Source organism: Gracilinanus agilis, chromosome 4, assembly GCF_016433145.1.
Source record: "Gracilinanus agilis isolate LMUSP501 chromosome 4, AgileGrace, whole genome shotgun sequence".
NCBI classification, from domain to species: Eukaryota; Metazoa; Chordata; class Mammalia; order Didelphimorphia; family Didelphidae; genus Gracilinanus; species Gracilinanus agilis.
Window position 1 is genome coordinate 395,161,612 of NC_058133.1, and position 22,709 is coordinate 395,184,320.

Below are 22,709 nucleotides of genomic sequence, written 5' to 3' on the forward strand. Positions count from 1 at the left end.
TGTGTATAAGAGACAGTATATATATATATGATTTTCTTATAGGAATTTTTTATTTTTCTTGCATTTATTGGCTAATATTAACCATACTTGACCAGAATTTGTCTCAAAATATGTGAACATTTCCTTAAGAGCCTTAAACATTTCTTAGCTAAGAAAGAGAGGGAGAATTTCAATTGTCTTTGGCTCCTTGGTGACATATAAATCCTCCTTTTCAATTAGTCCATTTGCGAATCCTCTAAATGTAGTTTATTCTGCAACTTGACTTAGTTAACTTGTAGAGTTTGATTTGTGTCCTTAGGAGATACATGAAATTATAACTTTTTAATTTTTTTGGCTTTTTTTTTTATTTTGAAGGAAGTATTGGATTATGGATTTCTTTTCTTTAAGTTTTATGGCCTAAGAAGAAAGTATCATATAGCAATATGTAAAGGAATTATTTCTACCATTATTGTAATTTTTTCCTATAAGAAGCCTTGTCAGAATCCTCATGATTGTTCAGGTTTACTCTGAGGCCTGAACCTATGCTTAAGCATAATAAAACCTAAGGTTCTACCTCTATAATTTCTGCATTGTGGTATATATATTTGACAGCAGTTATCCACCACATAATCTCAGAGAGGAGATATTTCTCCCATAACAACATAACCACACAGAGGCCACCAATGACTTTCTATTTGAATGTATACATACACACAATAAACAACTGGGGGAATTAGGAAAGACCTTGTGAAAGAGGTGGTGCATTAGCTGAAGAGATCTAAGAGAGTGAGGTAAAGAGGGGAACTTTTTTCCTTTCTCCATTCTGGTTCTTGTATTTTAAGTGGACGAGCTTACAGTGAATGGTAGTAATAGATACAATATTAAGTAATATTCTATTAATCTGTTAATTAATCTAATAATAGACGTAATAGTTACAGATCCTTTAATGGGGTCATTCTCTACCTTGACACCTCTGGTCTGATGGCAAATGAAGACCTAGCCACTTTAGAAGAACTGCAATCACATCTGACTCTAGACAAGTAATACACAGTGGCTAAGGGGTGGGAGGGTGCAACAGAAGTGGAGAAGAGAAGAGGGAAGAGGATGGGATGGCAGTTCCAAAATTTCACATTAAAAGCAAACTCTGTTAAGAAAACACATTTCGAAAAAAAGAAAAAATGAATGGGAGGATGAGGTGAAGGGAATGGCCCTAGGGCATTTAAACTTCCTAGGTATATATAGTATTTCCCGAGGCACATCTCAAGATTTTGTTCTAGTCTTATTTTCCAGTTATTGGAAAAATCCATAAAATTGTACAAATAGCCTGTCAAATAGGCCCAATTAATTTATCAGCTGACATTCCTACCATACAATTGAGGGGCAAAGGTTAAAATAATAAAACACCGGCATTTTCTCTATTTGTCCCTTATGCCTGGAATGCTCATCCTCTTCTACTCAGTTCTTCTCTCTTTTCTTTTTCCTCTCTCTCCTTTTTCCCTCTCCCCCCCCTATAAAATAGTAATCTATTACATGTAATGAATCTATTATGTATTATCTGTAAACGTACCTGGTAGCTGCTTAATAAATATTTGCTGATTCATTATATAGAATGCAACCAAATGGTAGTAATTCTATCTCAAATTGCCCTCATAATTACACCTAGTCCCTTTAAGAACTAATTGGAGACTTAAGCAAGAGCCCGCCGCCTCTGGCTAATTTGACCACCAAAGGCTTCCGTACTCTGCTCTCTCCGGACCAATCCGAGCCTAGACTGTAGTCCCTGAAACAGGCTCATTTCCGCTCTCTTATTTCCAGAAGCTCTCCCGCGAGGTCCTGTTAACCGGGACCGCTTCCGCCTCTCTCCCGGAACTGGAGCCACCGCCGCCGCGGCTGCCTCGGGAAAGGGGAAGGAAGGCTAAGGGGCGGGGTACGGGAGGGTGGCAGGGTGGGGGATGAGCGCGGCGCCCGGCGGAGGCGCGCAGACGCTGCGGACCCCCGGTCGCCATGGTTACGCTGTGGAGTTCTCCCCCTACCTGCCGGGGCGCCTGGCCTGCGCCACCTCCCAGTACTACGGGATCGCGGGTGAGGCCCTAGCCCTCCCCGCCATCCACTGGGGGGCACTCAAGGAACCGATCGCGGCCGGGGTCGGTGGGGCTTGGGATGGGGACTTCCAGCGGGCTGGTCATCTTTCCGCACCTGTGGGGGTCGGGGTCTGTGGATTCTAGCTGTGTGACCCTGGGCTGGTCACTTGATCTCTGAGATTCAATTTCCTCTTCTATAAATTGGAGATAATTGCACTGCTCGTACCATTGGGTGGACAGTGCGTTAAACTTGTATCTAAATACAAATTGTTCACATTATCACAACAGAAACGGAATTTATTTTTTCCCCGGGACCTGACTTGTCTACTTAATGTTAATAGTACCACTATGTTTCCAATGTGCCAGGTCTTGGCATTTTAACCATATCCTTTCTCTCATTACCTTCTCCATCAATAACCACGTTCCTTAAATTACAATTCTAAAATATATTGAACTTTTATTCCTTGTTTTCCTCCTGTTACCATCCTGGTTCTGGCCCTCACTGATATCTGGGCAGTTGCTATAGACTTTTATTCCCTATCTCTATCTCTAGTCTTTCTACTTCTGCTGAAATCCACTCTAATCCAGATTGAATTTTGATATGCAGTTGTTTTCTTGTACCTTCTTCTAGGGGCTTCTGAGTGAACAAATGTAATCCATCTTGGAAATTAGGCAATTTCACAATTTCCAAATAATTTTTTCATCCTTCTCTTACACTCTTCCTCACTTTACATCCCTTTAGCATCCTCAACCCTTTTAACAAATTGGACAATTACAGTTCTAACAATTTCTAGATTCCCTAGCCCTAGGCTTACTGTTCATATTTTGTTTTGTTTTGTTTTGTTTTCTCCTCAGTCTGGATTACTTCCACCTCTCCAGATTCTGCTTTGTGTTTTTTCTGTATGCTTAATATTTTATTTTGAATTATAGTTATTTGTATAACTTCCCTATTAGGCCCCCCCCATTAGATTTTGAACTTCTTCATCATTATTGTATTTCTCTTGGCACCTAGAATTGTGCCTTACACATGGTAGATACTTAACAAATATTGAATCAAGTTTTGATTCTTATATTGACTCATTCCCTAATTAAATTGAAAATTTGGCCAAGCTACCTTCATCCCTCTGGGTTTCAGTAAAATGGATATAATAGTCTTCTCTGTCAACTTCAGAGTTGTAAACAGCAATTTAAATAATGTATGCAAAATATATGCACAAAATGTACAAAAGTAATTATAATAGCTAACTTTATATGTGTGCCAAGCACATTAATAATTCGTAATTATTATCTTATTTAAACTTCAAAATAACCCTCTGTGGGAGATGGGTGCTATTTTTAGCCCTGTCATACAGATGAAAAAACTGAACAGAGGTTAAGTGGCTTGCCCAGTGTCACACAGCTACACACACACACACACACACACACACACACACACACACACACACACACACACACACGAGATCAAATTTGAATTCAGGTCTTCCTGACTCTAAGCCCAGTGCTTAACAAATAAATATTTTCTTTCCTCTAGCCCACCCAAGTACTTATGGGTCTGAGGACAATTTTATTGTAGATTTTCAGGAAGATTTTTCTCCCACAGTCCCCAGTGTGCCTAGTGGTTGTAGAAGTAAAGCTTCTTTTGATTAGGAGAAAAAAAAACCCATTCTATAGTTATTTACCTACTATCTTTTAGATGTCACCAATCTAAAAGCAATGCAACCAAGGTAATTGATCCTCTCTAGTGATCAAACCTCCTGTTTCTTACATGCTCAATAGCAGTAATGGAGAGAATCTTTTAGAGATGGAGTTCCCTGCCCCTGCCCCCATCCTGGGAACTTCATCCCCATCCCTACTTAAAACACACAGGGGAGGGAGAAATGAGCTATTGGGCAGAGGACTGGGGGGATGTGAAAAAATGTGGAGTGGAGGGACCCTCTGCCTTTCTAAGTAACAAACTCTGGAGGTGGGGTTAGGGAGGGAGGGTGGCCACAAGCTCACAGAGAGCATTCTTTCTGCCTTCTTTGGCACCTGTGCCATAGGTTTGCCATCACTGTTCTATAGAATGAGGTGCTGCTTCTCTGGCCATGGACCTGATGCTACTGTCCCACCAACCCCTGAATACCTTTGTTTATCTAAAGTCATGATGGATCTGAAAATCCTTTCCTTCCTTTTGCCCCACTTGTGACCAACCTCACAGATTGTAGGATAGTTGTTTGGGAATTTAAGTTTTAGCTGGAGGCCATAAGAGAATGAATAATCACTCTTATTAACATCAGTAGCTCACTTTGTATAAAATGCCCAAGTTAGGCACTGGGGTAATGAGAAAATTGAAACCATCCTTGTCCTCAAGGAGTTTAAGGAGTTTGTGACTTACCCTGACTATAAGACTTTTGGTTTTAATTGGCAACATGTTCTAACCAAGTGAACTAACCTGGTTTACAGCAGAATTAGCAGAACAAGCTGCCTGTATGCCAACTTCACTGCAGAATGCTTTTTTCAAAAAGAATTTTTCCTATGAGAAAAAGAATTTCAAAAGAATTTCTCCTATGACAAAAAATGTCATACATCTTTAAGTTGAAAGGGGACTTTATATTTGAAAAGATTTCCATATTATTTTCAATATTATAATAATTACTATCAGCTAATATATAACTAATATTATTAAGCACTTACTGTTAGGAACTATGCTAATGTCTGGGGATGCAAAAAGAACAAAAAGACAGTTCTTCCTCTCAAGAAACTCACAATTTGATCATCTATTTAATAGGTTGATATTTGTTTTAAAACTTCATTTTTTAACAGTGAGGGAATAGACTCAGGGTGCAGTCAGGCATGTTTTGGACTTGACTAATTTGGGACATTGTTTTGTTTAGCTATTCGTGCTTGTTATAAGGGTACAGTATTTTTTCAGGAGAATAGGAGGAAGCAAATATATTTTTAAATTAATTGAGAGCACAATTAAACACGTAGGAAAACCCCTCACATTTGAAGGATTATGTAAAATAAAGCAAGTTAAACTTTTATGTGCATATACCATATACTGTATCAGGAAGTATGCCAAAAAACTTAAAGCCATTTCCTTAAATACAAGATTTTTCTCTCTCTTAAAAAGACATATTTTGATTTCAATAATTCCAAAGGAAAAGAAAACTCAACAAAAAATTTTTCACTAAATGTAACCTCGTTGACCTTCCTAGTTTCATAGTAGATAGCTAAAGCAGGAGGCAGTAGTGTTAGTTTTTTTTTTTTTTCATCTTTACCTTTTGTATTAGAATTGGTTCTAAAACAGGGTGTAAGACTGGTCAGGGCTAGGCAGTTGGGGTCAAATGATTTGCCCAAGGTCACACAACTAGATTGTAGTGTTAGTGTTAAATATAACCTTGATTGCTCCCTTCCCCCCCTCCTTTTAGGCTGTGGAACACTCATTGTACTAGAACAAAATGAAGCTGGGGTTGGACACTTTAGAAGGTAATATAGCACTATAATTATAATTTTATTTTATTTTTTTAATTATATATAGAAACAATTTTTGTCAATTGTTTTCTGGCATTTTGAGATTCAAATTCTCTCCCCCCAACTCCCCAAGGTGGTAAATAGTCTGATACAGTTATATTGTATCAGTGCTTTCATGCAATATAAATTTCCATATTCCTTATGTTGTAACTGAAGACACATTGCATACAATGGAATCTTAGGAAGGGCGGCATCCTTTGATCTGCAATTAGATTCCAACACTTAATTTTTTGGGTATGGATAACTTAATTTTTTTTCCCTTTATCATGAGTCCCTTGGAACTTTGTTTTGCAGATAGTAGTTTAGTCCTTCATAGTTGATCATCATACAATATTTCTTTTGCTATATACACTATTCTCTTGGTTTTGCTCACTTCACTTTGAATCACATCATATAAGCCTTTCCAGGTTTTTCTGAACTCATCCTCTACTTAATTTTATTAGTTTTCCATTACAGCTGTATACCACAAATCATTCAGCCATTCCTCAATTGATGGACACTCCCTTAGTTTTCAATTCTCCATTACAAAAAGATCTTTCTATAATTATTAAACTAATATATTACATGTCATTATCACTGCTGGTTGGATAATTTGAATGTCTTCCCATAGTCAAAATTAGGTTTGTTTTGAGTGCATTAGTTTAATAAAAGTTTTATTTGGCAATAGGAAAGATTTCACAAGGTTTCATGCTATGTAACTTATTTTTCCTTTTGAATTTTGATATGCCATGCTTCTTTAAAAATTGTAGTCTTAATAATCACTTATTTGTAATTTTAAAAGCCAAAGACATAAGACTTTTTAAGTAGAATATAAAATAATCCTGACTCATTTCTCCATTTGGTATTGTCAACTCCTAATTATTTAGAAGCAAGTAATCTAAATTGTGAATTGTTTTATGTATTTTACTTTTTCTCTTTTCCTCTAGCGACTTTTTTTGTGCACAGAAAAGTACGTTTGTCAGGAAAGACAAGGATAAAAAAGAGAAAACATTGAATCAGCTAATAACTATTTTTTTCTATTAAAAATAAGTTTGGTAGGGAAGTTAAGACTATTGGTCTAAATGAGAATTATTAAATATTTGTTATTCCTATATTCCAGAAAGAATGGAGAATAAAGTGTTGAATTTTGAATGTAATATTACAATATGCTTTGCTGTTACTAAAAAATGCTTGTCTTGGTTACCTTGGTGTAGTTTTGACTGGAATGATGGCCTGTTTGATGTGACATGGAGTGAGAACAATGAACATGTACTAATCACATGCAGTGGAGATGGGTCTCTGCAGCTTTGGGATACTGCTGAAGCCACTGGCCCATTGCAGGTGTTTAAAGAGCACACACAGGAGGTAAGAAGGACTTTTTGCTTAGATGAGATGAGAAACACTTCAGTTAAGGCAAATGCCCATATAAGGGATCTTTGAATATGTGGCAATATTATAAGCTTGATTCTTTAGGGAACTCACTTAGATGTCACTTATTGTTTGTTCATTCAAACAGAATTTGTTTCATTCATAGCCCAGGGTAGTGGGAAGAGGAAGAAAAAGTCAAGATTCTCATGAGTCATTTGAAATCATTCCAGATGTATATATTTTAGTCTAATGACATCCATCAGTTACTTATCTATTAAGATGTACTTACAACTTAATGCCTTAAGAGATAGGCTGATGGTTTGAAAGGAAATCACAAAATGAGGACAACTAGAACAGATTGCAGAAAGAACATAAAATAATTAGTTTCAAAGTAATGCCTGGAGAATACTTATTCAGCTTTTTGAATAACACCAAACATCTAATGTACACTCATTTCATTTAACCAGAGTAATTATAATGTATATGAGCCATACATATAAAACATAATTTAGGTTTCCCTGTAACATATTTAAAAAAAAACAACCACCTTTTACTTTCTGTCTTAGAATCTATACTAAATATTGATTGTAAGGCAGAAGAGTAGTAAGGGCGAGGCAATGGGGGTTAAGTGACTTGCCCAGCTTGGAAGTGTCTTGAGACCAGATTTGAACCCAAGATTTCCCATCTTTAGACCTGGCTCTCTATCCACTAAGCTGTCTACCTGGAAATATATTCTGTTGAAAGTGAAGGTAAAATATTTTCTTATTCATTTTTCAAGTTGATAGGTAAGTGTTCCAAATAGAAACTTGCCCTTTTATTTTGAGTTCATATTTTGGAGTAATGGTTATTGAGACTACTAAAAGAAGTTATTGTATGATTATAGTTTCATATATCACAGATTTTTAATGAAAACTTATTGTTAAGGAAGAAGTTTGAACAAATAACTAAGTTAATGTGTTTTTAGTTGTTATTTGATCAGCTAATATTATCTGCTTTATGCAAAATTATATCTGAACCTTTCAATAACTTGGATTATAATATAGTAATTAGCAAGCCTATCATGTGCTCTTGGAATACAAATAAGACAATTAAATTCTGCTGTCCTGAAGGAGCCTTACTTAGGTGGCTGAGTAGAGTTTTCCATGAGATTAGGGGTTCACCAAGCTAGAGATGGAAAGAGTGCATTTCTGGCAAGAGGAACAACCTAGGCAAGAAAGCACAGAGACAGCTGGTATAGTGTGTGTATAAGGAACAGCAGTAGAGTCAGCTTGGCTGAGCGGAAGGATTCATTAAGAAGAGTCATGTGAAATAAGGCCCTTTAAGGTAGGCTGTCAGCTGGTGGTGAAGGGCTTTATGGAATAGATAAAGGTCATATTTAATCTTAGAGGTGAGAGGGAGGCACTGGAAGGGAGAGATGGAAGGGATGATATGGTCAGACCTGAGTGACATGACCTTGAGCAAGTCACCTTACCTCTGAGTCTTTCCTAACCTGTAAAGTATGGTTTGCATTAAATGAAGTCCAAAGATTATTTAAAATTTTTATTTTCCAGCTCTGAGAATTTCTTGATCTAATGCAGACTGGAAAAAATTTTTGTAGTCAGATCTCAAAAATTGTCAGTCATAAAAACAGCCCTTGTTTTTTGCTACAATCATTTCCAGAAAGGGCATTGCAAGGCAAAATAAATGAAAAATAAATTATCCTGTGGTTATTCCTATTTAGGAAGAATTTCCTTGTTTCTAAGGCAAAATTGCTAATTCTTATAATTCATAAATTGACAAATGAGCCACTTACTCTTTTGAGAATTCAGAAGGATGGTACTACCTCTGTGTAAGCTCAAACATCCCAGGGAAAACACAAATTGTCTATCCTTTCTCACAATGAAAAGGGGAAAAAATAGGAAACAAAAGTAGTTCAGCCAAACCAATGAACAACTTAATAGGGTCTGCCAACATGTGTAGTATTCCATGGTTTTAGTTTCCCACCTTGCAAAGAAGGGAGGGGGATGCATTTTCTCAACTCTTCTTTACAACCAAGCTTCTTATTCATTATATTTCTGTAACATTCAGTTTCTTTTTCCCCTGCTTTCAATTCTCATTTTTGTAATCATTCAGTATTATTTTCCTGGTTCTGCTTATGAAAGACTTTTATTTTTTGAGATGGATACATGAATGAAGAAGGGAATTTCTCAACCTCTTCAAAATTAGACAGTACTTAATTTTATACTGATACTGATTACACTGATAATAATGATGCTTAAATTTATAACCAAAGACATATTTAAATTAATATTACTCTTTTAGCTAAGAGATTCTAAATAGCTAAAATCTTACTTCCTTAAAAAATTAACTCATTGTTTATTATGTCTTTTGATTGATGGAAGTGGATAGGTCTACATTGATAGTTGATAGTCAAAAATAATTTAGAAATGTAAAATGACAGCCAATTAAATTTAGCCTCTTCAAAAATACCTTAATGACTTTCATTCATTCATTCATTTATTTATTTGTTTATTTGTTTGTTTGTTTGTTTGTTTATTTATTTATTTATAGAACCCTTACCTTCTGTCTTGGAATCAATATTGTATATTGATTCCACAGCAGAAGAGTGGTAAGGGTGGGCAATGGGAGTTAAGGGACTTGCCCAGGGTCACACAGCTAGGAAGTGTCTGGGGTCAGCTTTGAACCTAGGACCTCCCATCTCTAGGCCTGGCTCTCAATCCACTGAGCTACCCAGCTGCCCCCCTTAATGACTTTTAAACAACATAACAGATTTGTGAACCTCAAGGTTTTATGCACGTTTTGATGAGAAAATGATTATAATCTCTATATATGATATATGTGATATATATTTGTGTTTATTTACTCACATCAATACATATATATATAAACCATAAGGCCTAGATGTCTGATTTCACCGATATAGAGATTTCCTAAATGAGGAAATTTTAGTTGCCTAGGGTGTTGAGAGGATGTGACTTGCCCAGAGTTACACTTAATTAATATTATTTGGTTTGTAATATTGTAATAAATGATTATTAAAATAAGTTTAGCACTTGAAATACTATTTTTAAGGTAAAAATCAGTCATAACTTTGAGTCAGTATAATAATTTGTCTTTTAGAATCCACATTATGCTTACTAAAGTGATATATAAATATATAAATAGATCTAGAATTAGAAGGGACCTCAGAGAGATTAGGTAATTTGCCCAACTTTATATACTTAGTAATGTCCAAGTTGAAACTGAACTTAAGTTCTCTTGTCTCCAGAGCAACTCTTTGGTAGAAAAGTGGGGGACTGAGAAGTTTTCTGGATACCCTATGCTCTCAAACATAATGGCTATATTGGATTGTTTTACTTAGCCAGTGGCATCATGTGCCACTGCCCCTTCCTGTCTCTCCTCACACTTAGGACTCTATTGGAAAGGAAAGGGAGGAATTGGAAGGAAGTTGGCAATTTTGTAAAAAACAAAGCCTCAATGTTTTCAGAAGGATATTGAAATCTCCTCTATGTATTGTCTCCCCCTATCAAAGTGTGAGCTCCTTGAGGGCAGATTTTCTTGATTTTCTAATTGTATACCCACCACTTAATACAGTGCCTTGCTCATAGCAGGACTGCCTAATAAGTTCTTTTCCATTAATATAACAATTGAGAACCACTGATGGGCTCAAGAGACTGAGCCACTGCAACTATTCCTTTCTTTATTAAGGGGATCTTCAGCTATGGACTCATCATGCGAGTGGCACTGACCTGATTCTGCCCTGGGAGAGGGAAGCCTCAAATGAGAAGGCTCTAACATTCTTCAGCACAAACTTCCACTCTAGCATCTCAGAGATAATTTATTTAAAATTTAGATGTTGGCTGATATCTAATTCTTCCCAAGAGAGTGTAAAAAAAATGCCTAATTCTTCCCAAGAGAGTGTACTCAGTGTATCGGTTAAATCAGGTTTGGGACAGGTATTTGTTTCCTACACATAGAAGAGGTGCCAAAGGACAAAAATGGTTCACAGTAGGGTTCATCAACTTGTAACCAATCTTATGCTCAGGAACCAAACATTTAAAATTCTTCAAAGCATAAAGCTATTTGTGGAGCTACAATATAGTGTAGTATACAGAATTGGGGTGATATAGTTTTTTTTTTTTTTTTAACATTCAGCTTTATTTATTTATTTTTAATTTTATGTTGATGACATCCTGCTAATGTCACCATCTGCTGAAGTCTGTTACACTGATAGCGTACACTTGATCAAAGAGCTAGGCAAAAGGGGCCATAAAATTTCCAAATCGAAACTTCAATTCGTGAAGGAAAAAGTAAATTATTTAGGATTCATCCTAGAGAAAGGCTCCAGAAGAATTTCCAAAAAGAGAACACAAGATATACAAAATTTGAGTTTGCCTAAGACCAAAAAGCAACTCAGGGCAATCATAGGAATAATGAGCTTCTGTAGAAACTGGATTCCAAGTTATGCTTACATCGCAAGACCTCTGATAGAGCTAACCAAGAAGGAAGTTCCAGCACCATTAAAGCTGAATAAAGAACATATCCATGCATTAGAGAAATTGAAATCACTTACTCTATCAGCTCCAGCCCTAGGTATCCCTGATCATGACAAACCATTCCTACTATATGTGCATGAAGACAAAGGGATAGCCTCCAGTGTTCTCACACAAACATTTGGAAATAGACTTAGACCAGTTGCTTACTACAGCTCTAAGTTAGATTCAGTGATTTGTGGTATGCCTAGTTGTTTAAAAGCCATAGCTGCTGTAGCCATCATGATTAGAAAGTCTTCATCCTTGGTATTAGGGAGTGAACTGAAAGTATTTTCCCAACACCAAGTGGAATCTACTTTAAGAAACACCAATTTACAGGCATTCACTTCTCAGAGATTATCAAGATACCAAGCGATTCTGTTGGCTAGTGAAAATATAACTTTTCACCGGAGCAGAAACATAAATCCTGCAACTCTGATTCCAGATTTACCTCTGGAAGGAGAAAGTCTACACATCTGTGAAGATGCACTTAACATCATGCATAAAACAAGACCTGATTTAGACGATAAGCCAATGAAAGACCCTGATATTACCTTATTCACAGATGGATCATCATATGTAGTAGGCAATCAGAGATATACCAGAGCAGCAGTAGTGACAGCCTCTGAAATCCTTTGGTACTTATCATTACCATCTACCATGAGTGCTCAAGGAGCAGAATTAATGGGCCTAATCTACGCTCTAAAAATTGCAGAAAATCTAAAAGCTAACATTTTTACTGATTCTCATTATGCTTTTTCGAGCGTCCATCATTCTGCCATAATTTGGAAAAATCGAGGTTTCATTACATCAAATGGCAAACAAATAGCGTATGGCAATTTAATTAATCAGTTGTTGGATGCAATCCAATTACCAGCCCAAGTGTCAGTAATCCATTGCAAAGCTCATACAAAAACCCAAGGACCAATTGAATTAGGGAAAAAATGAGCTGGGTGACTGCCAGATATGCAGCAAGATATGGACCTCTGACAATTCTGAACTTATCTTTGGTGGAGGAAGAAGATCTAAAAAATGCATACTCCCCAAAGGAAGTGAAGGATTGGAAGAAACATCACGGTGCATATCTTGTTAACGGAGTTTGGTTAGGAGCAAATGGAAAACTGATGTTACCTAAATCCTTATATTACACATTTTGCAATGCACTACACCAGAAAGGGCATTATGGAACTCTGGGCATGGCAGATTCTATAAATAGGTATTGGAATGCAAGGGGCATATATGAAGTTGCTATGAGAATTTCACAGAGGTGCAAAATTTGTATGAATGCATTACAACCAGACAATCACAAAAGTTCATAGTCTGAGGGAAAACCTTTAGCTTACACACCATTTGAATGCTTACAAATTGATTACATGACAATGCCAAGGAGTAATGGTTATAGATATGCTTTAGTAATAGTGGATAGATTAACTAAATGGCCAGAAGCTTTTCCAGCAAAGCGTAACACCTCAGCTTTTGTTGTGAAAATCTTACTAAGAGAATTAATACCTAGATTCTCTATACCATTACATATTGCATCAGATTCTGGGTCCCATTTCGCAAATAAGATTCTAGCTACAGTTTATGAAATATTAGGAATTAAGAGACATCTACACTCAATATTTAGGCTGCAATTTAGTGGGCAGATTGAACGAGTGAATAAAAGTCTAAAAAATCTTATAGCAAAATTATGTGCAGAATCTCATATGAAATGGCCTGATGCATTGCCATTAGCACTATTCCACCTAAGAAGCCAACCCAACAGCATCACACATATTTCACCATTTGAAATGCTGTATGGACATCCACCATTCCATGGCAAAGCACCTCAAAGCCTTCACAAATTATCACACCTAGGTATGGAATGCAAGCTATATGAATATATCAAATTGCTCAAGCAACGATTAAATCAACTTCACAAATTAGGCTTGATACACCAAAGAGTACCTTTTGATTTTGATCTACACAACTTCCAACCCGGAGATTATGTTTACACCAGAAACTTCGCTAGGAAGACTGTGTTAGAACCCAAATGGATTGGACCTTTCCAAATAATATTAACAACTCCAAGTGCAATCAAAATTGAAGGAAAAGATCCGTGGTTCCATGTCACCCATGTCAAGCAAGCTAAAGACATGTCCCAACAACAACGACAAGACCCAGAAACTATGCAAAACAAAGATCAATTAGCACCAACTGAACAATCAAGCAAGTCCTCAGTAAATTCAAAATCTATTCATAAGACCATAGAAACAGAGCAGCAAACAGAACAACAATCAGAGCATGAATCAGAAGTAGAAGTAGACCAAGAACCAGTAAACAATCAGATTTTACACCCAAATGATTATCCCAATCTCAATCACTTAGAAGAATCATCTGTAAATAATTATGACAATGGAAGAAAATCAATGAAGGAAGAAGACACAACATTTGATTTACAATCAATACCAGATCTAGAAACTGATGACGACGAATGAATGAAAGCACAAAGACTTAATCACGAACTTTTATTTTTTGGTTACCTATAATAATCATCTTTATTAAAATCATAAAAGAAAAGAAGAAGAGAAAGTAATCATATATGATAGACATTTAAAAATTTGTTCCTGACACAAGTCAGAAGGTGACAAGTGCTGGTGCATCAAGCAACACAAGTCAGAAGTTGATGAGCACAGGTGCATCGAACATCTCATTTGTTGCTGACTACGCAGATCTTCACGAGGACAGCAAACCTGAGAATTTCAAAGACATCCATGACCAAATACATCTATCGTAAAGAGGACATCCACACTGTGAAGAGGAACATCAAATCAGCGTGGGACACATGTATTTGGAAAAGAGATAACTTACACCCAACAGAATTCTCACTGCACACAACACTAGATTCCATCCAAGCAGTACATGCTAATTGCAAAAGAATTCCGGTGGAGTAAGTATGTAACACGTCATTACACGGATAAGTCAATAGACAACACATAAAACATTTTCCTGGCTTCACATTTACATGTGAAACATAAACTTTCACTTAAGAGAGAAGGGTATATCTGCCTTAGTAAAAGAAAGTCTCTTACTCTGGTACAGACACCGTTCTACTCAAATCACCTGACATGTCATGTACATATGTAATTTTGATTACTAACCATTAGCAATAAGTTTACTAACACACAGGGACAGTTTAGTTAGTTTAGTAAGTTAGTACAGGGACAGATCTTTCTAAAATTTTCTTTGTAAATATTGTACATAGCAAAGGTCTATGGTTTAACCAATAGACTTACAAAAGATATAGGCTTACTTATTATTACTAACATTTCTAACATAGGCATAAGTGTACTAACCTATTCATACACTAATTTTAGCAAGAGAAATAGAATTTAGAAGCTTATTTGCAAAAAATATTTGCAAAACTTTTCTTAGTTAATTTTATCTGAGTAGTTCATAAAATTAGGTAATGCATACATAGGATTCATTACTTTGTTCTAGTTAGCAAAAATTAGCCTTAAAAATGTGTGAATGTTTAAAATGTAATTTGTTTTCCTTTCTGTTCAAAATTTTTTGAAAAACTGAAATCCCCATTCCTCTCCTATACTTTTACCTTATCCCATCTTAGTTTTAGCTTATTTAGTTGTAGCATAGTTTAGGAGATAGCAACCTTTTATTATTTTGCAAACTTAGTTAGGGATAAGAGCTTAGTAAGAATTTAGCTTAGTATAAGAGTAGTAATCCCTTAGACTTTAGTAACTATTAAAATGGTGCTAGTTGCACATTTTGAAAAGAAAAGGGGCATTTGTAGTATACAGAATTGGGGTGATATAGTTTTTTTTTTCTAGCTTTGGCTGAGTTCCAAAAGCTGTTAGGGGTTTGGAATCTTGAGGAAAGGGGCAGTTGGCTGGATCTTCTGTGGAGGGAGGTTGTCAATGAGCCGAGCTGCCTTGATTACCTAGCTTTAATATTGAAATATAGCCTAGCTTTGACATATTTACTTAAGAAATTATTATTTTAGATAAACCCTTTATATCTTCCTTTCCTAATACCATCCCTGCCTTCCCTCCCTTACCTTTATTGTCTGTGGAGTTAATAAGGAGAGTAATTAGAGAGGAGTTAAATCTGTGAAGGGTTACCTAATTGACAGCATTAGTTATAGTTAGTCATCATTTATTCCCTTTAGATAGCAATAGCACTTTGTAAAGCTGAGTTTAAAGGCAGGTCCTTACTCAGACTCCATCTTTGCTTCCCTTCCCCAACCTGAGGTTCCTGAGTCAACTGATAGGGCTTTCCTTTGATCCACCTTCCTAACAAACATCCTTTAAAGAAAATAAACCCTTTTGTGTTTCAACAGCCCTATTAGTATAATTTTTCTATTAGTTATCAAGAGGGAAGAAGAGGGAAAGAAACAACATACTCTGGGCTTAGAGGGAAGCTGGGGCATCCATCTTGAAGGAAGGTGTTACTTCAAAACAAGTCCCTTCCTGTGAAATTAACTAAAGCCTGTTTGTTAATTTCAGTCTAGTCTATTTCTCTCAGCTTGTGTTTGAGTCTAAGTCCCAGTCTGTAAGCCTGCTGTGTTTGTCTATTTAGTTTAATATCTCTTCTCCCTGAAGATCTCTGTTTCCCTTCTGTGTTATACTCCTGACTTCAGTCCTATTATACCCTGAATCTCCTTTAGACCCAGCCTACCTGTAACCGAGATTACCCACTTAGCAAGTCTCCAACATCCTCCTTTCAAATTCCCTTATACCACACACCTTTCCTCAAATTACCCACATAACAATAGGCATTACAGATTTCACTTTGGCTCTCCCACTTTCCAAACAATTCCAGTTCGTATCTTCTGTTAAAACAGCCCATGAGGGCAGCTGGGTAGCTCAGGGGTTTGAGAGCCAGGCCCAGAGATGGGAGGTCTTGGGTTCAAATCTGGCCTCAGACACTTCCTAGTTGTGTGACCCTGGGCAAGTCACTTGACCTCCATTGCCTAGTTCTTACCACTCTTCTGCCTTGGAACCAGTACACAGTATTGATTCTAAGATGGAAGGTAAGGGTTTAAAAAAAAAACAAAACAAAACCAGCCCATGTGCTTGGTAGGAGTTATCAATTCAAGAATTTTGGATGAGTTCTAAGGGACTCTTCTTTAGGCTACTAGTCAGATCCAACCAGAAGGACTCCCTAGAACCTCCACACTTTTCAAACTCAAAAAGTCACTTTTAAGACTACCCTTGTCTATCTTGGGTTGGATACTTTGGTTCAGACATGACTCACCCTTTATCTGTCATATACTCATGGCTAATAGTAGTGAGGGTAGGGCAAGCTACTCCTCCCTCACTCCTTTTGGGAAGGATTGAAACAGCTTTGACAGGATCCAGAGCTGGAAAGGAAGGGAGCACCAAGAGTGGAGTCACTTTTGAAACAACTGTTGAATCATTCTTCTGCTCAGTGGCCAGTAAGGGAACTGCCTTGTCATCTTTAAGGGCTAAATGCTTTTAACACTAAGCCAGGTACATGTGATTTACTTGAAGATTCCCCCCCCCCCCCAAATCAGTTTTGTTTTTAGAGATGGAATAAAGAGCTCCTGTGCAGAACAGCTAGGAGGCCAATGTAGCTGGAGCACAGAGTGGGAGAAAAAGAGTGAGTATAAGGAGACCAAAAAGGCAGGAAAGCTCTAGATTGCTGAGAATTTAAATGTCCACCAGAAATGTTCTTATCTAACTCTAGAGACAATTGGTCTTTGTTGAATATGGGGAGAGGTAACATGTTCAGACCTGCATATGAGGAACATCACTTTAGCAGTTACTAGTCTTTAAGGCATAGGTATTCTCTTTAAACTCTGGAAAACACTTCAGTACATCCTTTAAGGTTAATATTCTAGTTTTTGTGCTTTGGGCCTTGGGAAGCAGTATTATTGGGAAAGGATATTTGAGATGAGAATGACTTGTCTTTTTAGGATTTGTTAGCTGAGCAAATAACCATCTACCTTTTTACAACTATAAATGGGAGACTAGAAAGTCTTCAAAGGACTTTCCAGTGCTAAACTTTGTGATTCTAAATCCTATCTCATTTACCTTATTGTATACCTCCACTCTATAGTCTACCCACATTTGTCTTCTTGCTGGTTCTCACATGCTACTATATTTTGTTCCCCATCTCTTGGTCTTTGCATTGACTGTCCTTCATGCCAACCTTTCTCAGGTTTACCTTGCAGAATCTCTGTAGAATTCCTTCAAAACACAACTTGTGTCACCTTCACATGAGACCTCTCTTAGTGTCCTCAGCTGTTAGTGCAGGAGTTCTTAATCTGAGGATAAATGGACAGATTTTAGGGAGTGCATGAATGTAGATGGGACATCTTTATCTTCTGATACTTTTGCTTTCCTTTGTAATACTGTGTATTTTATTGTATACATTTAAAAACAGCATAAGGTAGTAAAGGGCAAACTATGGCCAGGGGCCATATGTGGCCCCCTGAAATGTTCTATGGGCCCTGCGACATTTTTCCTAATCTGACGGATACAATGAGTAGGCTACAATACAATGAAACTTTGAAAGAGTTGCCTTAGAAGCAGACTGACAGATGAGCATTTCCTTTCCTTTGGCCCCCTCTTTAAAAAGTTTGCCCATCACTGGCATAAGTGATTCATAAGTTTTATCAGACTTCCATAGGTGTTTATGCTATAAAAAGGGATAAGAACTCCAATGCTGGGGCCTTCTACCTCAAGGTATACTTTTTGTAATATTCTTTCAAGGCTCATTTTCCATGTTTGTACTGGTCTTGCAGATTAGTTTCCTAGAACTACAAATGTTTTCTACTTCTTTTTTAGGATTTTGTTAGCTCTGTCTTCAGGTAATTAGTCCTGAGAGGCTGTGAGGGTTTCTAGTATAGTTCTCCCAATATTGTGAATATTTCATTTTAGAACAAAAGTTTCTTGAGGGCAAGGATTTTAGAATTTGTCTTTGTACAGTGTCTAGCATGGAGTAGATCTTTAATAGGTGTTCAGTGATTGATTAAATCAAATACTATTGCATTTCTATTTGGCTGTGAATTCCTTGGGGCACTCTTAAAACACCTAACTTATAGTATTTGTTAAGTCACTTAAAAATAAATATTTAATAAATGAAATTCTTAGAGATTGGCAAGAAAATATCTCATCTAATTTTTATTCCTCCACATTTGGAAGATTTTCAAAAATAAACTTTTCTTTTTTTTTGAATGTTTGTATAATCTTGATGTTATCTTTTTTGAGATTAGTGTCTTTCTTATGGTTTCAACTTCATCCTGAGAGGCCAAATTTATTTTCACAGGTAGAGCTACATTACATCTACTTTTTGTAACCTAAGAGTAATAACACATTAAAATTTTACATTATATATGCAGCCATATTAATTGCGAAGGTCCTTATTTCTTTTTTAAGAGCTAAAAAGGACTTTTAAAAAAAAAACTTTCATTCTTTTGAGTTCCACATTCTCTCCCTTCCTCTTGGCCCTCCTCCACTTACTGAGGAGACAAGCAATATGATATTCATTATAGATGTGGAGTCATCAAAACAAATTTCCATATTAGCCATATCTTTAAAAAAGAGTAAGAAAAATAAAAGAAGTGAAAAATATATATTTCAATCTGTATTGTATTCTGCAGTTTTCTACTTGAAGATGGATAGAATTTTTCATTATGAGTACTTTGGAATTGTCATGGATCATTGAATTGATCAGAGTAACTAAGTCTCTCAGCTGATTATCATCATTACAATATTACTGTTACTATGTATAATGTTGGGCGTGGTTTCTATTATCAGTTGAGAACCATTTAGTCAAGGAGTCTTAAGTAGTTTTTAGAAAAGTGGTACACTAATAACAGTATAAAAACATTCCTCACTCCTCCCCAAGTCTGTGACGCATTTCTCTGCAAGTCCAGAGTAAAGTGGATTCAAACTTGGTTGCTGGAAGTTTTTTTTAATCTCCCCTTCATGGGTTCTTATGAAGTTTCCCTTAAGAATGGTGAATCAGCATCCCATCTTTCCTTAGCTTCCTTCATACTACTGTCCAGATAATCATGCTAATGTAATTATAGCACCTACTTCATAGGGTTGTTGTAAGGATCAAATTAGATTACACATGAGGAATGCTTGATGTGGAAGGAGCATCTTCTAGGCAAGGGGGACAGACACTGTTGTCTGCTAAATAGCTAAATAGCTAGTCCTAAGAAGAGATGGCAGAACCAATTCAATGTTCCCCTTCATCTTGCTAAAATTCACATGTTATTAGTTTCCCAGTAACAAAAACATTTCAGCTTTTGTGGATTTTGGCTTAAGTGAATGAGAAAATTCCAAAAGGCTTGAGGAAGAGAGTAAAGAAGACTCTTTATCGTTGCCCTTATTAATTTTTAATGACTTGCTCCTGTCCCTAGAAAACTGGGAAGAATTTATAGTTGATTTCAATTAAGATTTGGTTTATTTATTTAATCTAGATGATTTACATTTGTTGTTTTTTTTAATTAGACTTTACCATCCAAAGAAATATACTGGTTAAGAAATGACTATTACCCATTTTTAAAATTTTACCAGTTATAAAAGAGCTAATATTTATGACAATTTCTTAGTAAGTTAGTTTGAATTTATAATCCTTTATGCAAAATCTTGCTTTATACAAAATGAGTGAGCTTCTTTCATGCAATTGCTACTTGTTTGCCTTTTCATAAGAAATTTAAAAAGAAAATCTCATTTAATGACCCAAAATTTAGACCTCAAAAATCCCTAAAGAATGTTGTACCATATCTAGTTTTCTAGTCTTATAATTTTGTGAATAAATATAGACTCAGAATACTTCTTTGTGGTTTATAGGTTAAAAAATCTTATTTAATATAAACTGTATGCTAAAGTGCTGCTTTCAGATCTCATGGTCATGAAGGGAGAAGAAGGGAAGAAGCATTTATATAGCACCTATAATGTGCTAGGCACTGTGCTGAGTGCTTTTATAAATAGTATCTCATTTGATGGTCATAAATCTGAGAGATAAGTGTTATTATTTTCCCTATTTGACAGATGAGGAAACTTAAGACAAACAGAGGTTAAGTGACATATGCAGGGTTACTCATTGAGTAAGTGTCTGAAGTCACATTTGAACTCAGGTCTTCCTAACTTGAGGCCCAGTACTCTATCCACCATACCACAAGCTGCCTACTGACATTCTAAGAGAAACTCTTCTACTTTTGCCTTCTGAACAAGATCTCAAAGAAAATGGACATTAATTAGTATTGATAGCCTGATAGGAAGTCCTTAGATGAATAGGTATACACAGTGAATCAGATGGAAAAAAATGTTGATAACATTCTATTGGATTTTTAAGTTGTGACAAGAGAGATGTATTTGCATCTTCCCCTCACTAAACTTAATACAGTAATTGGTGTTGTTTTATGAGCGCTCTTTCAAAATTGTAGCTTGGAAGCAAAAATTTTATTATCAAAGTTAATTACTAGAGTGCATTTTGAATTTTTTTAAAAGTCTTGTCTTTTAAAAATTTGCCCATTTCATTTAAGGCCCACTAAAAACACTTTCAGGGGCAGCTGGGTGGCTCAGTGGATTAAGAGCCAGGCCTAGAGACTGAAGGTCCTAGGTTCAAGTCCGGCCTCGGACACTTCCAGCTGTGTGACCTTGGGCAAGTCACTTGACCCCTATCGCCCACCCTTACCACTCCTGGGCTAAGGACGGTCCCTAGCCCGGATGAAAAAGGAGGAGGGTTGGGCGTGGGGCTAGCAACCCCACCCTGTAAAAACTACATCTGCTAAAGAAACTGCAACCTAAAGTGGGGGCAGCTGGGCTAGCTCAGTGGATTGAGAGCCAGGCCTAGAGACAAAAGGTCCTAGGTTCAAATCCCGGCTCAGACAATTCCCAGCTGGGTGACCCTGAGCGACCCATTGCCTACTGGTTGTGGCCCTATGCTCCTAGAATGGAGTCCCAGGATTAAAAAAAATAAAAAAAAACACTTTCAGAAGTTTAGGTATCAAACAGGGGTAAGAGAAACAAACTATTAATTTTGTTCTTAGAAAGGATTTTGAAAATAGGTCTAAGTATTTTATGAACTTTTTTCAGTTATTTTACTTCGTAAAATAAACATCTTTAGTTTCATAAGACACTAAATTATGGAGTAACTGATTTCCTCATTTACCTGAAGACAGTGGTTTCTTATAAACTGTTAGTAGAGTAGGAATTTTAATCTGTTATCTTCGAATTCATTGAATTATATTTGAGATTAGCACAATAATTGATACCTGTTTAAAGCATTCAAGAGAGATAACTGAAACACCGGAGCCATAAAGTAAGTTTAACTTTTTAAAGTTTTCTTTTTTTAGTATATGTATTAATTCATATGAATATAGCATATATGTACATATATATGCATACATGTGATTTTATTGACATAGGAAATTTCCATTAAGGAATTGTCTATTATTGCATTTGCTACTGCAGACACTTGTAGCTGTGTGCTCTTGAGTGTGCTATATAACCTCTATGAGCCTTGCTTTGCTCATCTGTAAATGAGCAGTTTGGACTTGATGGCCTCCAAAGGCTCTTCCTGCTCCAAGTCTGTGGTCCTTTGTTCATTGATGCTTATCTTTTGAGGCCAAGGTCATATCTTTTCTATGAAGATGACCATATTAGCCCAAAGTGAGCTCTTCTTTCTTTAAATTCCTACAGCACCTTTTGCTTGTACTATTTAGTATTTAGCATGTATTGCCTTTTATTGTTAATTCTCTTTTCACATCTATGTTTTTCTAAATAGAATCTGAGCTTTTTAAAGGTAGGGACTCTACTCTTTTTTACCCTTTTTCATCTCTCCTAGCACTAACAGGGTCATGTGATTATAGCTCTGGAGCTGGAAAGAACATCACAAAGATCATCTAGTCCAACTCCTTAATTTTATAAATGGGGAAACTTAGACCCAGGGAGATTCAGCTGATTTTCCCAAGGTCATACATGTAGCAAGGCCAGGATTTGAGCCCAGGTTGTCAGCCTCCAGATTTGGTGTTTGGTTTTTTTTTTTAATCTACCATGCTTCTTCCTTTTAATTTTTTGAGAAGAGTGGTCTTAAGCCATTATTTTATCTGGCTTATGTTTGAAATAACCAGTACAGTAGTTCCTTATAATTCCTGTAGTTTCTATTCTTGACCCTAAAGATGAACAGTGCAAAAAGTGGCATTTTCCTTTATTTTTGCAAACCAGGTTTGCCATATTCCAGCCTAGGAAGGTATGTATTCAGGTTCAACAATCTGCAT

General features: G+C 36.4%; 1 protein-coding gene across 1 annotated transcript in view; it reads left to right on the forward strand.

Moving 5' to 3' along the window:
- Window positions 1-1,931: 1,931 nt before the first annotated feature.
- Window positions 1,932-22,709, forward strand: part of PEX7 (peroxisomal biogenesis factor 7) — a 95,118-nt gene continuing 74,340 nt past the window's right edge. Inside the window, exons 1-3 of the mRNA XM_044677089.1 lie at window positions 1,932-2,061; window positions 5,471-5,528; window positions 6,767-6,917. Coding sequence (XP_044533024.1) covers window positions 1,932-2,061; window positions 5,471-5,528; window positions 6,767-6,917 — 339 coding nt within the window. The remainder of the gene's footprint in view (window positions 2,062-5,470; window positions 5,529-6,766; window positions 6,918-22,709) is intronic.